The 21,643-nt window shown below is 39.8% G+C and overlaps 1 protein-coding gene and 1 long non-coding RNA gene across 5 annotated transcripts in view; one reads left to right on the top strand and one right to left on the bottom strand.

Annotated features, from left to right (window-relative positions):
- Nucleotides 1–379: 379 nt before the first annotated feature.
- LOC121955694 lies at nt 380–9,744 on the bottom strand. Of its 3 annotated transcripts, XR_006106641.1 has the most exons (4): nt 9,683–9,744; nt 2,332–2,417; nt 1,321–1,517; nt 380–471 (listed from the first exon to the last, which is right to left on the bottom strand). It is a non-coding gene; the product is annotated as an uncharacterized LOC121955694 (long non-coding RNA). The 3 variants fall into 3 exon arrangements; XR_006106639.1 differs by lacking the exon at nt 380–471 and having other exon boundaries at nt 1,253–1,514; XR_006106640.1 differs by lacking the exons at nt 380–471; nt 9,683–9,744 and adding an exon at nt 2,591–2,634 and having other exon boundaries at nt 1,253–1,517.
- Nucleotides 9,745–9,851: 107 nt separating this feature from the next.
- armc2 (armadillo repeat containing 2) overlaps nt 9,852–21,643 on the top strand; it is a 25,326-nt gene continuing 13,534 nt past the window's right edge. For both annotated transcript variants that reach the window (XM_042503481.1, XM_042503480.1), the window contains exons 1-10: nt 9,852–9,930; nt 11,146–11,455; nt 11,574–11,646; nt 12,342–12,507; nt 13,067–13,166; nt 17,693–17,760; nt 18,788–18,895; nt 19,936–20,120; nt 20,246–20,348; nt 20,632–20,846. In XM_042503481.1, coding sequence (XP_042359415.1) covers nt 11,238–11,455; nt 11,574–11,646; nt 12,342–12,507; nt 13,067–13,166; nt 17,693–17,760; nt 18,788–18,895; nt 19,936–20,120; nt 20,246–20,348; nt 20,632–20,846 — 1,236 coding nt within the window. In that variant the 5' untranslated portion in view covers nt 9,852–9,930; nt 11,146–11,237. The remainder of the gene's footprint in view (nt 9,931–11,145; nt 11,456–11,573; nt 11,647–12,341; nt 12,508–13,066; nt 13,167–17,692; nt 17,761–18,787; nt 18,896–19,935; nt 20,121–20,245; nt 20,349–20,631; nt 20,847–21,643) is intronic.

Genomic DNA, 21,643 nt, shown 5'->3' with positions numbered 1-21,643 from the left:
GGTGCATTGGTACAGAGTCAGAGTAGACCCTCACCCACCCCCATCCTGCGCGCACACACACGCGCGCGCACACACACACACACACACACACACACACACACACACACAGAGTCAAGGTCACTGTTTCACACATCCATATATATCTTCTCTGCACCGGCCTAAATGGAGGGTAGGACAAACACAAAGACACAAAGAGAGTCAGAAGTATTGCTTTGGGCGCCTGCGTGTGTGTGTGTGTGTGTGTGTGTGTGTGTGTGTGTGTGTGTGTACAAGTGTGCGTTCATTTGTGCCAATGTGCGTTGGAGTGAATTATGGCCTGCACTCACCATTAAAACCACCAGGGAAAAGCACATACATAGCTTCATTACTCCCTTTCTCCATCTTTCCCTCCCTCTGTCCGTCCTGTTTTCCCCATGTTAAGTAACAGTGGTGACGGTGTGTTGGCTGGCGAGACAAAGAGGAGCTAATCTACTGAAAAAAAAAAAAGAGCAGATAGGGACGTGAAGTCATCATCAAATCAAACATGAATCTGGAGACTCTAATTAACATATTTCCCAAAGGTTTCCAAAAATGTCCAAGAAGCAAAATTCTCACATGTGGACCAACATGTCTCACGCTAACGCACCACGAGCCCGCTGACCACTTTACAGACAGGACGCTGCCTGTCTCTAATCAATCTAGTTAAATGTGGAAAAATTATCTCTAATAACTTCTGTGTGTCTTTTAATGTAAATATAGCATACACATGTCTCTTTGTCCTCATCATATGTGTAACCGCACACACACGTTTATGTGTGTTATGCTTGTGTGACAGTGAATAATTTCCCCACTCTCCTCTCAAAGGCCTCTTTCTCATCTGTGTTACATATGTGTTTATGAGTGTGTGTTCTGACTTTGACATGCACATCTGTGTGTTTATGTGTTTGTGTGTGCACGAGTACAGTGAAACTTGTGGCTTCGGTCTCTGACTTTGTTTATTATGAGTGCAGAACCCCTCACATGAGAGCAAAATATGCAAACCTGCACACATGATGATGAGTACCACCTCTGTGCTTTGTTGTTTCTGTATTTATTCTCATGAATGAATGGAATCGTCTTTCATTAAGAGATCTTAACAAATGGTTTGCTGATTAAATGTCTGTTTTTTTGTTTGTTTGTGTTCACAAGATCCAAGGAAGTCCAGACACAGAAAAGTCCATCACCATTAATCACAGGGAGATCATGACAGGATTTATGAAAGAGAGAAAAACAGCAGGGAGAAACAAAGGGAGAGAGAGTAGGAGGGTTTTATTATAATGCCAGAAGATGGCCAGTTATTACCCTGTGGTCGTTCACTGGCAAATATCACCCAGGAGGGATGGATGATCCTCACGGTGGAACAAAGGCGATCAGGTCTGGGGGAGGGGTGACAGCAGGATGAGAAGACCTCACCGATGATGGTGATATAGAGCGTGTGTGGCAGTTAATATCGTGCAGGTTACTATAGAGCTCCATAAAATGCTCTGCAGAATGTCCTGCTAAAGAGACACAGAGGGTCATCATGGTGCACATGGATTCAGAGACATTCTTCCCATTTTAGAATTTGTTGACAGTGTTTACTAGATGACACAAAAAAGTGGTTTGGACTCTACACATGTGGTTTAAAAGGGAATGATCAGTAACTGTGTCTGTATTTTTTCCGGTTTTGTGTTCCACTTGGCTCAGCCTTTCTGCGTCTGCAGGGGTCAAAGGGGATGTTTTCCCGTGTGGTAAGCAGAGAAACGACACCCTCCTGTCAGCACAGTACACTTTGAAAGACAGCTCTATATTGGCATTTCTCATCTGCTGCCATCAGGCTCGTACACACCTATGTACCTGATATTTTTCCACTACAGTCCAAAATAACAGTAAGCAAGCATGCACGGTGCAGCTCACAGGTCAGTTTCCAGGCTATTGTGTAACTGTAACAGTTACAGTATTTAAATGTCTGTGTACAGTGTCAGCTATTTAAAAGCCTGTTCACACCTGGAATTACGTAACATGTGTCTTGGGTGATCAGGTCACAAGTGGACAGCTCTAAGGCTACATCCAAACGAATGTGTTTTCAGTCTAAAATAAATATCTTTTGCTACATTTACACTTTGCATCCACAGTGCTCTGGCATTTCTGAACTCCTAACGCAGAGAACTTAAAAATTCTGTGGATTTCCATTTTTGTTTGAAAACTGCGGGGTTGCGTTTTAGTCTGGATGGGCGGAAACTGAGACTTTTGGAAAAAACTATGTTCCCCTCCTGACCAGGTCATATCAATCACAACATGGCAAGTCTAAACATTATAGCTAGGTTTCCATACCTTTGTGATATAATCCTTCTTGTGTGGGTACACGTTTGCCATAAGCATGGCTTTCTCAGGCGATGGACAACACTCCTGGTAACCCTCTGCACACACACAGTGACAATGCAAGGTGTTAGCATCACATGGTCAACCTTATCTAACTGGTATCAACAGGTTTAATTGTAACCGAGCAGTTTCAGAGTTGGTGTGTTTGTTGGTGCTGTTAAACAGCTGCTGCTGTGTTTGCTTGTGCTAAGATGGCAGACGTTGAACTGACCATTCGCTTTGACAAGAGCAGCTCCGAAGACCGTCCTTCAGCATCAAACCTGTGTAAGCAACATAAACTTTGCTTATCCTCTGAGATTCAGATGAACTAGGGCATCAGCTGGGTAGGCGCTCCTTCAGTGTGGCCCAGCACACATCAGCGTACACACTGCTGAATGTATGTGACCAACAACTCCAAATGTGGTCTGAGCAGTCAGATCTCAAGACATAGACGACGCATTAAATGCACGCACACCTGTAAATAGATAGCCACATATGATCTGATCACCCATGACACATTCTAATACCAGGTCTAAGGAGTATGTAAGTATACATCTTGCTTCTAAATTGGTTTGTCTCCAAATTGCAATCCTTACAAAGAAGATGGTTTCAGAGAAATGTCTAAAAGATCAAATAAATGGCTTGTGTATGAAGATTCATATTAATCATGATGAAACAAAGGCAAGTGTGCAGTAAATACAGTTGTTGCATTAGTTTTTTAAGAGAAAAACAGGAGCTTTAAAATAAATCGCTATCAATAAGAATTTCTCATAAAAGTAGTTAAAGTACCAAAGTATCAAGCTGATTTATCAATATAAAGTAGTGTTAAGAAAGCTTAACACACACCGTTTGTTATTTTCTTGGCTTCTAATAAAAGAGCATGCATGCACCATTGGTTGTGTCATATAAAATGAGCAAACAACATTCAAGTCAAAGGAGAAGGTTAGTTATTGCCGTAAATACTTTAAAAGCGTGACCCTGATGAACACACTAAAGCCTGAAAAAGAACAGAATCTGTAAAAGAACGAGGCGAGCGCTGATGGCCTTCACCAGCCCCCGCATGTGCTTGTTGAGAGACGCCCATTGTGAGTGCGCCAAACACAGACCTTGATGCTCACTTTTTAAATTGAACCTTTTTTTTCAGGCCTTACGACATGAGGATGAAGCAAATGTGTGCCACAAGACAGAACACACTACATTAGCATTTTAGCACCTGTTATGCTTCACAAATAGATTAATCCAGGAAAAAAATGAGGTCGAGAGTTGCCGGATATGTGTTTGAGGATGTTTATGTATGGTTAGATGGCCTTGGTGGAAAACTGCTGCGCAGATAGATGCAGGGGAGGAACACGGTGAAACACAGGTCAGCACCCGCACCCGCATATCTATTCATAGAAACATACATAAGCTCCATCAAGATAGGGCTGAGTCGCCTGCATTTTGATTAGCATATAAAATGAGATGGACATGCCTCACTGGGATCTGACAGAGTGATGGCAATCTCTGGGGGAAACAAAATCCAGTTCCTCTCCGGGCCTGTATGAAATTTTACTCCTCACAAAGTGCGTTTTAATAAATATTTTAAAATATATAAAGTTCAACATGTTGGAAAATATTTGCTTTCTTGCCAAGAGTCAGAGAAGACTAATCTCTCTCCTATCTGTACGCTTCTGCAAACCATGAGTATGTTTCATTTGCATATTTCATAGGTATCATATCAATGTTTCTAAACGTATCTAGTACATAAAGTGGTATAAAAAAGTGCTAAAAAATATGACTTTCTCACCGAGTTGGACTGTGTGTCACCTCAGTGAAATGTCTGCCAAACTGCAGACCATTGATTGAGACCAACAAACAAAGCTGGTTCTGTTTTTATGAGCCATCACTGTTCCCAGCAGCTTTTAAGCCACCAAACATAAGTGTTTTGTAAAGACCTGTCACTGTTTTACCAGCAGCTTTTTAGCCACAAATTATGGGTGTTTTGTAAAGACCAGTCACTTTTTTTCCAGCAACATCTTAGGCACAAAATGCAATTGCAAAAGCAATTGTCTCTAACATCGCTGCATTTCATGCCAAGACTGACCTATGAAAGACGTTGTTTTTTTACAATCACTGCTGCATTTCCAGCGGGGATTGTGCCATGAAAAACGATTGATCTAAACCATAAAATCGCTGCACATCGCTACTTTGAGAGCAGGAATTATGCCTCCAAAACTGGGTATTTTAAGCCAAAACATGATCTTTTCCTAACAATAACCAAGTGGTCTTTTTGCTTAAACCTAACCACATTAATCACAGCGTTGTTAAAAAAATAAAGTTTCAAGATATTCACAAGATAATGACTAGGTTGTTGAAACAGCTGGTATGGCTCTGTCTGAAAGTAAGAAATAGTCTGTCATATAACTCCCTGATAAGCTACCTGGCTACTAGAATTATAACTTCATATTTTTATCTCATGGTGTCTCGTGCTGTACTGTTCACCTGGATGCCCATATGTTCAAGTGTTTATGCCTCCTCTTTATGCCTGATAAGGCGCTTAAAAAGCTCATCTGTGCGTAACGTGAGTGTGTGCGTGTGAGATATTTTATTTTCCATGCACACAAAGAGCGATGAGCGATAAGACGGCGACTGTCTGCCAGGCATGTCTGCTTTGTTTAAATGTCTGTGTACAGTGTCAGTTCTCTCTCAGTCCAAACAGACAGCAGGAGACTGTTGCTTTTGTGCACACCTCTGCATCTGAATAAACAGTGTGGAGGACACATCAATGTGGACAAACTTTACATAGATAAAAAAAAAAAAAAAAAACTGCCACGGAAAATGATTGCATTGATAAAATGTACTGACTGTGCAAGATTAAGTGACATCTATATTTCTTTGCCTTTTCCTCCCAAATAAAACTGACAGCCTGAACTGATAAAGTGAAAAAAAACTGCTTGTATGTAAGAAAAGTTACTGAAACATCTTTTCATATCTACAAAGTATGCAAAATACACACTGTTCTGCCTTGTCGGTCCTGTATGACAGAGCTCTCCTTATTACTGACTACCAGAAAATAACCTAACTCATCTTGGACTTTCTGACTACGCACAAAACTGAATCTTGCATAAGCAACAGGGCTAAAAAGTTAGGTGTTAAGACTTTTTGTGCCAGAGTACATGTCAGAACAAGCAATCTGCTGAATGACTGCTGCTAATTTCTGTCACGTTCTAACGTCAGCATGCTGGCTCATTAAAATGTTACTCAGATGGTTACTTAGATCACAGCTGGAAAAGCTGACTAAAGATTACAAACAAGCGACATGTTAAAAAGAGAGAGATAAGAGGAGATGAGGAGTAAACCTGAATAACCTCTGAACTATCAGGACTGTTATGAGTCAGCAGACAAAACAGGAACCATAAGTAAGCACTTTATGTTCCTTTTATGAAGAACTATAAAAAAAAACCTCACAGACAACTTTTCAAAAAGTAGAATTTGAAAAACAGTGGAAATCCAATAAGTGGATTTTTTTTCTGTAAAAACGTCACTGCCAAGGTCAAGAATGAACCGTTATGCACAAAATATCAAACTCTTCAAAGTGATGTATATTGTTTGTCAAAGTTTGGACAATTTGAAAATCTTAAATCACTGGTTCCTAACCTGTTGGCCCTGAAGAAAACTAAATGGATTTTTTTTTTAAATTTCAGATTATTATTCAAGATACAAACTTTAATAGAATTTTACAGGATAAGGGTATAGTGAAGTACATTCACTCTCTTCACTCTCTGCTGAACAGCCTTGAGCTAATAGAACATTGGCTAAGCATCAGGAAGAAGAAAATGCTGAATTTATTTATATATACTGTGTGTGTGTGTGTGTGTGTGTGTGTGTGAGTGAGAGAGAGAGAGAGAGAGTCTGATTGTATAACAAGAACAAGGTCCTCCAAATATCAGCAAAACTTAACTCTGATGCAATATTCACAGGAAATAAACTAAAAAAAATTGCCACCACTATTTGGGTTACTTGTACCGTTTATCACTGTACTGTTCTTTTTATGATTTTAATATAATCTGAAATATCGATAAAATATGTCACTTAGTCAAGGGATGTCACTTTACTCAATGATAGAAAAGTCCACTGAACATTCAGCAATCTTGTTAATTCTTGAAATATATTCAAAGAAAGTATTAAGTGTAAAGAAAGTATAAAAGCACGAAATAATAAATAATAGATAATTTCCAATTATAAAGTACTTTTTAATACCTCTGTGCCTGACATATAGCCAATTTGGGCTTGAAACATGTTTTTTTTTTTTTAATTTAATAAAATAGACATTTTAAAGAGAGCATTCTACAGTCTTGTGAAATTACAGTTTTAGACTCATCACCTGGACAGCAAAGATGTATTCATCTTTGCACACTATAACATTTTGACAATCAATCAAGTTGCACAGTCAATATTCCAGCAAAAAATGACAAAATGCAGTAAAAGCTTCTCATATGGTGGGATTTGCTACTTTTTTCTTCTCTTTTTTTGACAAAAATGAATATCTATATTATCTATATAATATCTATATTCTAGAGACTAATCAATGAATTGCCTAATCGAAAAAAAAAATGAGTAGATTAATAGATTAAACGTAAATTCTAAACAAATACATGTTTTGTAAACACAGAGAGACATTAAGTTTTTTGTGAGGGACGAAGGATAAAAACGATACGCTGAGGTAAAATCAGGTCAACGGAAAGGAAGAACGCGAAAGAACAGATGGGGAGAAGAAGAGATATCGCTCTTCAGGGGTCAAACAAGGACTGAACGGTGAACGGAGGACAGTACAGAACCTGTTCGGCGCTTTGAGTGCTCTCTGTCAGTCTACACTTCTGGACAGAGATGGAGCTGGTTGCCAAGGAGACACGCCACCTTCAAGCAGGACGATGGCTCTTACAAATCAAGCCATTCATTCCTGTGATGTAAGCAGCGACAGTAACAGTGACGTGAGTGTCCTATGAGCCCGTGTGCATGAGACTGTGTAGCTCCTGGTGAGAGGAGCTTCACTTCAGAGCCACCTTGTGCTTTTCTACTCTTGTTGCGGCTCCACAGGTTATCTCAGACGCATACACTCGGACTATAATAGAGTCCACTGCTTAGCATGTTAGTGCCAACTGTCCTGGCAGTATGTTTCCCCCTCCCTTAGTGACAATGAAATCACAGAGCCCATCTTCCTCCTCCCATTGGCTGGTGAGCTCCATGGTGATGCCCTGTGATTGGGCATGCCCAGTGTGCACTCTCGGCCAATCAGGTTCACTGTATCCAAGAGGCTGAAGCATGTAAGGCTATTTAAATCCAACCAGAGACTCACAAGATTGTTCAGATGTATATTTCACAGTGCAAAAAAATAAAAAGCTAGGGGGAAATGGTTTACGAGTGGACGAATGTGCAAATCCAGGCAGATCTGATTGGCGTTTAAAGTGGTCGTCCCATCTAGACGGGTTAAAGAGACCCAGAGCGGGGCGTGAACTGAGTGAATGAACTTCTGCATCATCCTGAACCTTGAAGTTATCTATGAATATCGATCATTCCTTCTCTGCACTGATGCTTGCAGTTTGTGAAGCCTGAAGAGAGCGGAGATGGCAAAAGCAAATGGACAGAGGAAGTAAAAGCCGGAGGTCTTTTCTCCTGTACAACTGTGTGTCGGGTGGGGTGGGGGGGTGGGGGCAGGCAGCAAGCTCCAGGACTGTTGACCAACTTGCGTCGAACCACAACTAGAGTGTGAAACTCTCGCTGACGAACACAGCGTAAGTCTGCAGCCATTTTGTGTCCACTCATTTTTTGAAACGTCATACTTTCTGTGACGACAAAATGGTGGACAAATCCAAATGTCGGGCTGCAAAATCCTTTTCAAAACAAAATTTGCTGCGAGTAATTGTTTAGCATTTTCATACTGCAGTAGATTATTTTGTGTTTTCTGCTCATATGAGACATTGTAAAAACTTTTGTATCTTTTGTTGAGTTGTCTTAGGTAATAACTATATACAGTAAGTTTCAATACAGCTGACATGAAAGCTACTTGTCTTTTACACATTATATTGCTTTTATTTAGCTAACATTTATTTTCTCTCACCTGTCGTTCTGTGCCACAGAGAGCAGACGTGTTTATAGAACAAGCTATTGGTTCACGGGATTGTAGAGAATGAGCTGTGTGTCTTCTACATGAATGACAGGAGGTGAAAGTGGGTTACAGCAGCTGCAACTGCTGATCCCAACTACAGCACGACCCCGATAACAACAGAACCACACTGACTGAAAGTGTCTGAACTGTCGTCACAAAGTAATCGTAAAAAAGGTATTTTGTGAACTTAATTAAACTTGAAGTGTAGGCTCACGAAAGCAAACTATACACGATAAAGTCTGATATCTCTGTCACACTTTTTCCTGTAAGGTCATTTTTGAAGTCTATATGCTTCAATATGTAGATTTTTGTTGAATGTGACACAGATGACAGCTGCACTACATTTAAATTTCAACATTTTTGTTTAACAACTAATGCTTGACTGATACTGTCAGGATTAAAAGGCACATTTTTAATTGCTTTTGTTAGTTTGTGAAGCTGGTTGTTTCTTCCTACACTGTGATAATGATTTGTGTCTTTTTTTTTTTAAAACCAGCTTTATCAGATTATGGCTACAATGTTAACCACACATACCGTTTGCTGTTGTCTGTATAACTGCTGTAGTGGTTACTGAAACCTGTTTAAGTTTGTCTTAGAAACTTCTAAAATGTATGACAGCATATTTCTGCAACCATGACTATCAGGTATTGATGTGGTTGTTTTTTTTTACATGTTGAGCTCAATTCATGAGTATAGGAGGCACATTACATTGCATATTTCAATATTTTGAATATCTTAATTAGGTGGTAATAAACAGTAGTACTTTTCCCAACTTCAGTTGCATTTTTAGTGTTGTCATGGACTTGAACTTGGACAAAATAGATTTTTCTTCTTCTTCTTTTTCTTTTAAAATTGTCCAGTTTTATTCTGGAGTATTATGCAGAAAAATGTATTTTCTGGGAAACTTGTAATTTCTGAATATTCTTTAAAATTTCACTTTTTAATTTTTTTTATTTGAAGGATTTGATGTATGCATAATGGAAATAACGACATTTTTGTGATTGCGTGCCCTCAATTTTAACAAGGACCACCACAAAATAGATACAACCTTTTTAAACACCTGTCAAATGTTAAGGCTTCCAAAAATTATCAACCGAGCAGAGGGCGTATACTTTTCAGGACAACTAGTAGCGCATCTGAATCTAACAAATTTACTGGAAATGAACTCATTTTACTCACAATTCTCCGCGCGTCGCTGAAGTTTGCATCCAACCTGCACCACTGGTAAACAGCGCGTCACCAAATCACGCGAGACTGCCGATAAGTGAAGCTCGTGCATGTGTCTTCCTCTGGTCAGCTTGCTACAAGCTGAAAACTTGACAGTTTTCATCACGTTTCGATTGTTGTGATCACTTTGTTTTGTCTGTGGAAGCCGAGTCTAAGACTAAGAATGATAACTGTCCTGAGTTTACCGGAGTTGATTAACGGTGAGTTTTCTGGTTTTCTTAACTCTTCGTTTAACTTAGTAAATCCAATCATTCAAACTCTGGTTTCTCTTTCCTGTTTCTCTCCGACTGTTCGTTTAAAACCGAGCTCATTTACTACAGAATAGAAGTTTTAAACTGATCTTACGACGAATAATAACCAGTTTGGCTTCTTGGGTGCAAAGATTATTTTGTTTCTTGGGTTTGTTGTCCAAGCTAATGTTACCACAGCGGCATTTGATCACCATGGAGACGGAGCGTGAACGCGCAGGGGAGACTTCTCACTCGCTCGTACTACAAGTCTCAAATCCACGGTTGTAGTGTTGAGCTTATTCTTGAAGTAAACAATCTTAAAACATTTTTATTTGGACTTTATTTTAGTTTCAACCACAGTGACACCGGCAGTCAGACAGCTGCAGATCAAGTTTTGGATTCTAATACAAAATGACAAACCAGATTATCCATATAGTTGTTTGTTTGTTTGTTTTTGCAGTCATAGAAAAAGTATAGGTGAACTTTGGGACTGATTTTGGCATCCAACAGATAGTGTGTGACCAGGGGATGACAAAAATACTATCTACCTCCTCACAGTTTTATGGTACTTGTACTTTCTACTTTACTGTTACTTACTTTGCCAATAAGAGTTTATGTACTGTCTGACTAAATGATGGATCAATGAATGAATGTGCCTACGTAATTCAATAAAAAATAAACACTTTCTTTTTTTTTACATTGTAGCAGTGTTGTCAAAAATATTGATGTATTGATACATAATGATTCTGATTATTTGAAACAATAGACTTTGTCCACAGTATTGCTTCACCTTTATCAGGTGCCCTTTCTGGCTCTCTCTTATTGTTACTGTTTATTGCAGTCTTTCTGCTGTTCTCTGCCACTAACCAAGTCATTGCTGTGGTCAAGTAATAGCATTATTATATTAGTCTTCAATTAAAATAATAATTTTATGCCCTGAGTGTAAAATTTCCCCGTTGTGCCAAAAAATGTATTGAAGATTTTTATTTTTCAAGGTATTATCAAAGTAAGAAATTATAGTATCTTCACTACATTTAAGTATTGTTACTTACTCAAAGGATCTGGATACCTAATTCATTTGTGCTGTCGTGCTTCAAATGTTGTTCAGTGCAACCTCAGGTGCATTTTACACCTGTTGTTCACTTTCTGTTCTGGCATTTTTTTCCAAATCAGCTCTCCCATCAGTGAGACTCCCTATCACCACTCATGTTATGAAGAAGTCAAACCACTGAAGAAGTTGTTTGCAGACTGTCTTTGCAAATCTCACATAGGCCTAAATGGCCTCTATGGAGAGAAAACATGAGATTTGCAGCCCCTTCATTCAACGGCGCAACCCTTTAAGGAAAACAAGTGCAGAGATCGTCAATGAAGCCAGACAGTCACTGCGAGTCCAGTCCACCCGGCGACCGTTTACTCCCAGAGATGGACACAGGCAACTTTTTGGAAAGAGCTCTGTCCGTGCAGACCGTGACAACAGACCTCCATCTACCTTTAGGTAAGTCACACATTTTAATTAAATTCTAATTGTTTACAGGCTCTGGGATCAGCTATAGGTCACATGGGACTTATAGGAGAAATGAGACTTTTTTTCATCTTTTTTTCCCACTTTTTAGTCTTCATGCTCAAAATTTTGATGCTCCTGACTCCAGGCCAGGTTCGGGGACTCGACTTTCTCCCCTGGACCACGTAAGTTCACTCCAACACAAACACATCTATATACTGTTGTTTAAATAGTATTTGTTGTTCGTTGTAATTGTAGGGTTTTATTTGCATATTTTAATATCATTAGTATTAGCATGAAAATTGAAAAATAGGATAAGGAGTATATCCGCCTCTGTATGCAAACATGAAAGCTTATATGGTTTTAATAAATGTGATTACAATGTTAATGCACGTAATCAAACACAGGAAAATGAGTAACCAAAATAAAAGCATTTCTTTATGGACCTAAAGAGTTTAATTTGTGGACTCAAGTTCTGGCTCGTTGTTCACACCATCATATTCCACTTAGAGTTGCAGGAATATACTGGTTTTAAGGTATACTATGATATCAAAGTTTATCATATCGTGTACATTTGCTTATCTATGATTTTTTTTTTAAAAAGTAACTGGATGTAGAATTTCACCTTTATTTTAGTTGGGTTTTTTTTTCAAAAGGGATACTTTTTAATCATAACTCAATAAGTAATAAAATGTTTGTTCAACCAAAACGAACTATCCTGTTTTAATTCTCTTAAGGGTCATTCTGACTGATAATAATAATAATTCTGCATTACTGTGATACAGTGAAACTGCAATATTTTCCAAGATGATTATCATGACATTAAAAAATCTCATCCCGCTGCAATCCTAATTCCACTTAAATGTTTGTGTGGTACCAGAAGCCAACGTTTCCAGTCGTCTGTGATGCTGAAGATCCATTCAAGGCCTTTCCCAAACCTCCCGCTGACCCACTGGAAGTGAAGAGGGGGCTGCCAGGGGCGCGGGCTCGCCTCTTTCGAGCTGGATCTCTTACCATGTTACCTCCTGTAGAGGGACACATAGATGGTAAGGAAGGAAAATTATTTGGCTGAATCAAGGGAAAAAAATATGGTAGATAAAGGTAATTATTAGACAATCATCTATGTTGAGTTTACATTAATACACTAATTAGAGAAGGTTATAGACTCATTTGTTTAACAAGTAGAAAATGAAAAAAGAAAGCTTCCTTTATTTCACCCGTTGCATGGTTGTAAATCCTCTGTGCAGGCACTAGTGCACAAGCAGTTTTCTCAAAGGGAAATGAATGGAGCCATTCACAAGCTGACATTATACCTGATTTACATTCTCTGTGGTTGAGCCTGGTGAAAAAAAACGTGATTTACAGCTGCTGTTTTGAGTGGGAAATGCGTGCGCTCTGTCTCCTGATTCTGTTCCTTGATTTGGAGCAATGAGATAGATGATGAGGATGATCAAAATTATTGACTGACTGGAAATCTTTGACCTGATTATATGCACTTAAACAGTATGTGGTTGTGTGTATTTTGACACACTTCTGCTTGTGTGCTGGAGACACAAGTAGAAACCTGAAAATAACTTACTTGCCACATCGTTTCTATGTGTTCAGTGAAAGAGAGATCAAATCCAGGCCCAGGACAAAAGCAGTCATCTAAAGGACTCCCCAGCACAGACCACAAACCTGGACCACACAGAACAGCAAGTGAAAGGTGCGCTTTCTATCCCTCTGTTTAACTTGCAAGATCTGTCCTCTCTAGTCTGCCCCCTCACACCCTCTCCTGGTCCCCTTTTTTGACCAAAGTGACAGTACAACAATGAATTGAAGATTTATAGACACACAAAGGTTGCAGTCATCGCCATTACAAGATGGAGCTGATTGTGCCTCCTCTTTTTGCCTTTCATCGAGCCCTCCTCCACCTCCTTCCCCTTGCCTTCTTGCCTTTCTCTTTGCATTGCCTCACTTCATCAAATTCAGAGTTTCTAATGTCTGTTGTGTTCCTGTTTTAGTCTGTAACTTCTGCAGACCACTGGGAAGACTAAGTTAAAACAGGAAATACTTGAGTAAGGACGATATCATTATAATTGTTTATGTTTTGTTTTGCACGAAATGCCAAACCCATGATCCAAATGTAAACAGAAATGTAAAATTAGCCTGGAAACTGCTTTCACCCTCAAACTGAGTAACATGTCTTTAATATTATACAGGGACTAACATTAGACAAACTCAAATCTGAGTAAAGCCCCTTTCCCATTACACACAAAACAAACTCACACCCACAAACATCTGGCTTTGGTATGTCAAGTCATCTTTCTTTATATAGAACATTTGATATGTAAGCTCAATGTCCTTCGCACACAACAAATATGCATAAAATAGAATAAAACAAGCCATGAATGCAAATTTAAATACATATACAGAGAGGGAGAGAAAAGAAAAAAGTAATATTAATAAAAGAAAAGTGTACCCACCCATATATACAGAGAGAAAGAGAAAGATGGAATGAATGAGAGACAGACGCAGAGGTTAAAGCATGAGCTTACCATGGGCCTGAGAGAACAGGAAGGTCTGACGCTTGCTTTTTAAAGACAAAGTAGTTGTACATCTTAAATCATACGGGAGTTTGTTCCAGAGAGAAAGACATGTGCATCCTCACCAGATTTACTATGTAAAGGGAAATGTTAAAAAAGGCATTTAGACCTGCATCAAATGAATCTGCAGAAGTCATGGCTATTGAACGGCGCCAGATCAGATCAGCAGTGAGGGTGAAGATTTTAGCCCCTTTAACAGCGAGATGTAATGACACACTGCCAAAAAATACTCTCCGAGCAGTGCTCAAACATAGATCCAACTTAGTCTTCACCGAGTTTGAAAGAGAGATTAAATACTTAAACGATATATTTAAAAAAAAGAGGTTACCACCACAACATTTTGACTGGCCTTCATCAGTGTTGGAAATGAACTTTTTGTCCACCTGTCACTGTGACTAGCAGATTCCAAAATCTACCAGCTTTTCAATAGATTACCATTTTTTTGTGGCTGGTAAATGAAGCAAATCTAGCAGCCGCGTGCATATTTTATCAGCATATGGCTGGTGGCTGGTTAATTTCCAACCCTATACCTTTTACTAACCTGTTTTCCAGTCCATGCATAACATCAAATGTGACACACCATTTAAAAAAAACAGGCATGCATGTGTATTTTTAACCTATTTTTAGAGGTATTTAAAAACCTGTGTACTTGAGATAATTTTGGTGAAAAGGGGTATAAGTTAGAGTAGTTTTATCGAGTTTTGTTTATCAGTTACCTCACTGAGAGCTGAAAATAAAGTCAGACCAGCAATGCTGTCACCAATAGAAAGAACAAGTTCTTCAACTTGCAACCCCATTTTAAACCCCCCTATACTTTACTGTACACTTTATCGTGGTCTCAGTCAAATCCATTCATTCCCGATGAAACTGCCTCTATCTGTCATTACTATCATGTGACAGCTTTTACACCTCCACAGTGCAGAAAGGCTAAAAGCTCTGCTTTTTTTTCTGCCGACCTCATCAGCCGTGTGTCAGCACGAGGGGCATAATTCTGGGCGTGAGGTTGGGGGCTGTCATTACAATCCATCCGCCTATCGATTGGGTGGGGCTGTAGGGGGGTGGGGGGTGGGGGGGGCTGACCATAAAACACTTTTACAGGAAATCTGGGCTATCGCCCGCAGCACAACCTCCTAACCTCCTCCCTCACGAGCCAAGTTAACATGCAATGTTTGTGTAACTTGTTGCTGACAGAGAGAAGTCCCAAAGGATGTGGCTGTGGTCAAGTTAAGATTTAAAAGGATAAGATTAGAGACTTCTTGATTGGTGTGAGGTCAAAGTTTTTGAAGCACTCTTCTCTGGTGTTGCAATGAATTACATAAAAGGTGGATTAGATGAAGACAAAGTGAAAATCACAGAGATAGTCAAGCCAGAAGTACACGGACTGCAAGTGGAAATAGACACAGCATGACAGATTAATATGATGAGTTGGATGAGATATAAAGATAGGGGAGATTAGACATCCACTAGGTTCTTTTTCTCCAATAAGCCGGAGCTTTATAGCTCCAAATGGCTCTCTATTAGATTTGGGTGCCCATCTGGGCAAGGCTGGCAGCAGTGTGTGTTGTGACTGCAGTGCACTGGCCAGGCCTAAGACAGGGATGAGGTCATGTCTCAGAGAATGCAGTATCACACAAAGAGGCCTTATTATCAGGCTCTTAATCCTATCATACAGAGCCAAAGCCCCCTCTCTGACATTCACTGCAACATGCCTTAGCCAGCTCTCCCTGCTGCATATGCCCTTTGTGCCAGCTTATACTGATTACTCAAATTTCCATCAAAGTGAAAGTGCACTCTATAGTAACACCTGCATACTGTACATTTAAAGGTCCAGTGTGTAGGGTTTAGGAGGATATACTGGCAGATATGGAATATAATATGATACATACATTTTCTTTTGTGTATAATCACCGGAGAAAAAGAATCATTGTGTTTTTCATTGTGCAGGTCCTTGTCAACAGAGATTTCCATGTTGCACCGCCGTGTTTTTACAGAAGCACAGAACAGACACTGGCTTTAGATAGGACCATTTGCCCTTTAGAGTCTGCCACCATTGTTAGTAGCTCCTCCACAACCAGAGCATAGAAAAAAAAAGTGATTTTTTTTTAACGTGAAACTTATTTATTCTGTGTTTTTACCATTTTAAATCACCAGATACATTTGTTTTGGAGAGGAAGCGACACTGGTGGAAAATTCAGCTCCAAATAAAAACCTCTTATACATCTGAATTTTTAATTATCAGGGGAAAAAGTTGAACACACCTTAGCAGGTGCTGGGCTACTGGCCCATCCGTGACATGCTGAATCGCATGAGACACACTGATTTTAAATGCGAAATTGCTTCACTCAGTGGTCTTAGTGGTTTTGATCAAAGGGTGTGTTTGTTTTGGAGAGGAAGACACTGCTGCGGATAATTTGGCTCCTGGTAAAAACCACCTGAACAACAAACACTGAGGGAAACTGGGAGAAGTTTCAGCTGGTGGTGCCACCATATCCCCCTAAATCTTATACACTGGACCTTTAATGCTAGTGTCATCAAGCAACCTTTCAGTGATGCTCCAATGGAATGAAAAGGAGACATTTTTACAATAACTACAGCCATTTTCAGTCTCATATCTGTCTGCAAGAGTATGAAATAAAGCTCACTTGAGTGTAAAAGCTCAATATTATTCCATCCTGAGAGTCAGCCTTTTGTGCACATGTCACTGCAGAGGCTTCAGAGTCCTGATAACATAATAATCTGTCTTTGACAGGCGTGATTACACTTTTCCATATTTTTTTTAAGGTTGATTCACTCTCTTGTGTGGGACATGTGAAGTAAATCTTGCAGAGATAGCAGAGATAAGGATGACTCACCATGCTGCATGTGTTTGTCTTTATTTATTAATAGTTATTTTCTCAGTTTGTCATGTAGTAATTACTCATAAGACACACTATCTGTCTTGTTTTACAGAATTTATTCCGGCATTGAGTCATTTTCTTTGTGTGTGAGCGGGACGGGATAGTGCAGACTTGACATGCAGAGAGTGAGATAGAACAGTGACATGCAGAGGGCAAGCCACAACACATAGCATGGCAGGACAAGGGGGTGTGTTTTTGGGAGCACTTTACGGTTACTGCACAGAGGGCGGGGGGGCTGTGCAGACAGCTCACAGTGACAAAGCATGAACAGCTTTAACCAGACTGCCCACAAAGCTAAGATCTTAGTTCCTGTCTGTTGGGGAATGCAGATTGTGATGCACAACGACACACTCCCACACGGACAGAAAGACTCACACAAAAAACTTACATTCACCCACAAACAGACACATATATATCTGCATGAGTGCAAATGTTCAGACACGCTTGCTCAATTTGCAGATAACAGCACCTGCACACAGGTCTCAACCTCTGCTGCAACAGGGACACCTAGTGGCACTTGGTAGAAATGCACCTGTAGCTCAATTGACAGAATATAAAGTCAGCAACTTTTCATGCATGCTTTAAATATTTTGTTTTTCTCTTAGTTTAGTTTTTATTTGTTATGACTTCAATGCCCAAATATGAGCCCCAAAGTCAGTTAAATGAAACCAAAGAGGAGTCAGATTTGTCTCATTTCTGAAATCTGATGTAACTAGACTCTGTGTTTTTGTGTATCTTTGTGTCAATAGTAGAATTACACAGCCTGGTGTTGACTCAGGCGTTAGACCCACGGAGTGCGGAGCAGGACGGAGAACAGGTTTGTCCAGATTTACTGTATCGACCTCTTTTCAAATTTTTGTTTTTACATATTTACCATGAAGATACATCTTGTTAAGCAAGTAAAGTTATATTTAAATTGATATTGTTTGTTTGTTTTTTTGTTGATTTAAATTCAGCTGTATTATGTTTTAATGGTTTATTATTAATATCATTATTTTATGTAACTTTAACCTTTTTTTTCCACTTCTGACTCACATGTCTTCTCAACTTTATTGGTGTATTCTCCATCTTAATTATTATTTTATGGGGTTTATTACAGGTTTTAATGGATGTGATTCACTTTTATAGTCAGTTGCTGGCTTTGTTTTGTGCCTGCAACTAGTACCTCGAACCTTGTGCAGCACATTGTGCTTCCACCTGCAAGTTTTGCTTGCTTTATTGAAAATGTAGTTGCAACTTTTCCTAATATACCACCATTGAGTGATCCGAAGTAATGTATTTTCATCTAAAGCTACACTGATGTCAACCCAAGCATGCCTAAATATACTAAGACTTGAGCCAAGACATGTTTCCCTATCAACATAGACACACCTCTCTCAGTAACCCAACACCCTTTCTTGAGTGTCAAACTTTGATTGGGGTGTTGTTGCTAAGGGCCCAATTTCCACCATGACAGGCAACCAGCCAATAGCTGAGAGAGCTGTTGGTTTGGGCAACCACAGTTTCCTGCATCACACTAAGCATGGGGGTATGCAAATGTACAGCAAAAAAAAAAAAGTGCATGGCGTGCGAGAGATTGCAGACATTTGCGTGCACAAACATGCACGCACACTTGTTTTTATCACACATGCACACACTCAATTGCCCGCATGCAGACTATTTCAGCACAGAAAGAGGAATCAGAGGAAGTGTAGCTGGGGATGGTGACCTTTCATTGTGGCATCAAACTTCCTGCAGTTTTATTTTAAGACAGTGAACTTGTGAACCAACCTTACCGCTCATGTTCACTGTCTGCGTTTGGATGTGGTAACTGGCTAACTGCAATTCTCTCCGCACATTTTCAGGGCTGGGGAATGGAGACAACACCACAAACACAGAGGGGGATGCAGAGTTAGTGGTGTGGAATAATATGATTGCTCCTGTTCTCCAACAACTAGAGAGTGTGGCTGCAGGTAGTGTTGGCAATGCAATAAAGAAAACTCCAAGAAAAAGTGCAAACGTGCATTAGGTTTGACTATATACATTCATTTGACCTGAGGAATACATAGTTTCTTTCACCAACTTCACTCACAATATCACATTTAGATACCACATTTTTCCTTTTGGTTAGAGGAAAGTCTCTAAAGCTCATCTAATTTTTTTTTAATTAAAGGTAAGCCTCTACTGGTAATGCCTCTTTTCCCTGTTTCCTTGCTACATTACATTTGCAGATAGTCATGCAAGAAGTCTCACAATATGAAAAAGCACTGTCGTTTCAACCACTGAAGAAAGGCAAACAAAATAGTGTTATGTTTGGCATCCATGCAGAATTGTCTTAGTCTGAAACTGCAGTCTGGCAGCCATGAAATGAAATCTACAGCTGTAAATATTTTAACACTCTACAAATTTAATGGAAAATTCATTTGAAAGATAAATATTAAATATTTATTGTACCAAGTGCCTTCTGGCTCATGCATAAAACACCTTTAAGATTCAGTGGGAAATTGCAGCGAAGTGTTGAGTGTGAGACTGCAGACAACCTTTTTTAGAAATGGCCAAACCCTGTTATTTATGCAGGGAAAACATTTATTTTACCTCAAAAACAAGGAAAAGGCTCCACCCTTTCTCTTCCTCTGCGTCAAGATTGTAGCTGCCTGTTGCAAGATTGTTCCCCTGCATCTGACCACTGAAAGTCAAAGCTACTTCTTAGAAAAGAAAGGGAATGTTATTTTACTGCTTACCAGTGCATTATTGATATTAAGGATTTAACTTCAAGTTTCTTATGCAAAAGATAAACGTACACTATACGGTAGAGCCTGAGCATATTGCACACAGACATTCCACAACATACACAAAGCATCACTAATCTGTGTTTATATGGATGCACACTTGCCAACACACACAAGTTGGGTGTTTTCATTTTGGGATGTTTGCCTCTCTCTATGAATGTTTGACATGCTGCCCTGAACTTGACATGAGCCCTTTTGCAATATGCATTTTCCTGCGATGCCAGGCAGCTCGGAGGGCTCGTTGGACCGTCTGTGTGATTTGTGCGACGGTCTCCACGGCGCCTTGGCAGGAGCAGACATGCTCGGCCGGCGCTGTAAGAGGAGGTCAGGAGTACTTCGAACACTGTTCCGCCTCATCGACCTCAACTCTGCCCGGCTCAACCTGCACATCGCCAAGCTCTGCCTCGCTGTGAGTCGTCTTTGTGGGTGTGTGGGTGTTAGCATGTCTGCCACAAAGTCACAATCAAAAGGGCATCCGGGGGACTTAATACAGAAGCTGAAGTGTGAAGGTTTTTTTTGCATTTTTCTCTCCAGCTGTGTGTCAGTGGAAACAACTTGCTCAACATCTGTAAGCTCATCTTCCAGATCAGCCGCAGTGAAAGCAATGACATCCTTTTCCAGAACAACTCTATCATAGGTAAACAGTATTTTAAGTCACGACGATCGAGCTTTGATTTCCTATTTTGTACCAAGTCCTACGTTCAAAAACATATGAGAGTAAAGAACAGAAAGTTATATTATCTCAATGTAAAGGAATAACATGTTGCATAGAGTCCTCTGCTGGCCTGGAGTAATTTCTGATCTGTCTGGTTCTATTTGGTGCCATTTTTGAAACCTCTTTTCCAAGTCATTACAGATTGTCAGTGTCCCATTCAGTGTGCATGGTATGGATTTAACATTTAAATTTTTCTTTTATCTAGACTCATTTCTGGGTGTTTTGAGCAATGAGGATGTGTCCTCATCTGGAGAAGCTCTGCTGTACTGTGTTGGGACTCTGAAATTCCTCTCGGGAAATAGTGCAATTCTCAGACTCTTGCTGGACAAGAACTGCGTTGGTGTGGCTCAGAAACTCATCCAGAGGCTTTGCAAGGCAGAAGACACCAACTTCACTATAGCAGGGCACATCCTTGTGCAGGTGCGTCAGACTTAAAGGGAAACTTTAAACTCGATTTTCAACCAGCTTTGTATCAAAACAATGTGGGTGGTATGGACTACTGTGGCAAACTTTCCTCCATCTTACCAGTGCCCAGATTTCGCTGCTCATCTCACAGCTCAAATTTTCACAAGCTCTAGGGCTGTTGCTCGAACTACAGATTGTCCTTCTGCAATTTTGTACGCTCACCACCACAGACACAAGAGCATAGAAGTAGATCAAGAGAGAGAAGCTCCCCTCTCTCACTCTCAAACTGAGCTCAAACTGTAAAACTAGGCAGTGCTGATCAAATATAACCCACGATTCTGTGACTGTATTGCCCAGTTTTTGCCTAAAAAATCTTCAGAAACATACTTTAGTGCACAGTTTAGCTGTAATAAGAGAGTTCTTAAACAGGAGGTGGACACTGTACTGTTTCCTGTATTGTTAAAACAGAGACTGAAAAAACTGAGGTCAAACGGTAAAACTAAGCAGAGCCACTGATCAAAAAATGACCTACATTACGTCAGTGCGCTGTCTATTTCTTCCCTAAAAAGTTTTCAGAAACATATTTTAGCGTCCTGTTTAACTGCAATTTGAGATCATTTGTTACCAGAAGGCTGCAATATTGGTTCCTTTGTCAAAACAGACAAGACTGCATTTTGCCACCCTCCAGCGTGAACATTTATTGATCCGGTACAGTAAAGTGCATTCTGGTCGTTGTAGGTTTCCTACCTTATGAGCAGAAGTGAATGCCACAGACCCTTTTTTTGGTTCTCTCTGGTCATGTAGCAGCAATT

The sequence above is a fragment of the Plectropomus leopardus genome, chromosome 16 (genome assembly GCF_008729295.1).
Source record: "Plectropomus leopardus isolate mb chromosome 16, YSFRI_Pleo_2.0, whole genome shotgun sequence".
In the NCBI taxonomy this organism is placed as follows: Eukaryota; Metazoa; Chordata; class Actinopteri; order Perciformes; family Serranidae; genus Plectropomus; species Plectropomus leopardus.
The sequence above is the reverse complement of the archived record's forward strand: the minus strand, read 5'-3'. Positions and strand labels throughout refer to the sequence as shown.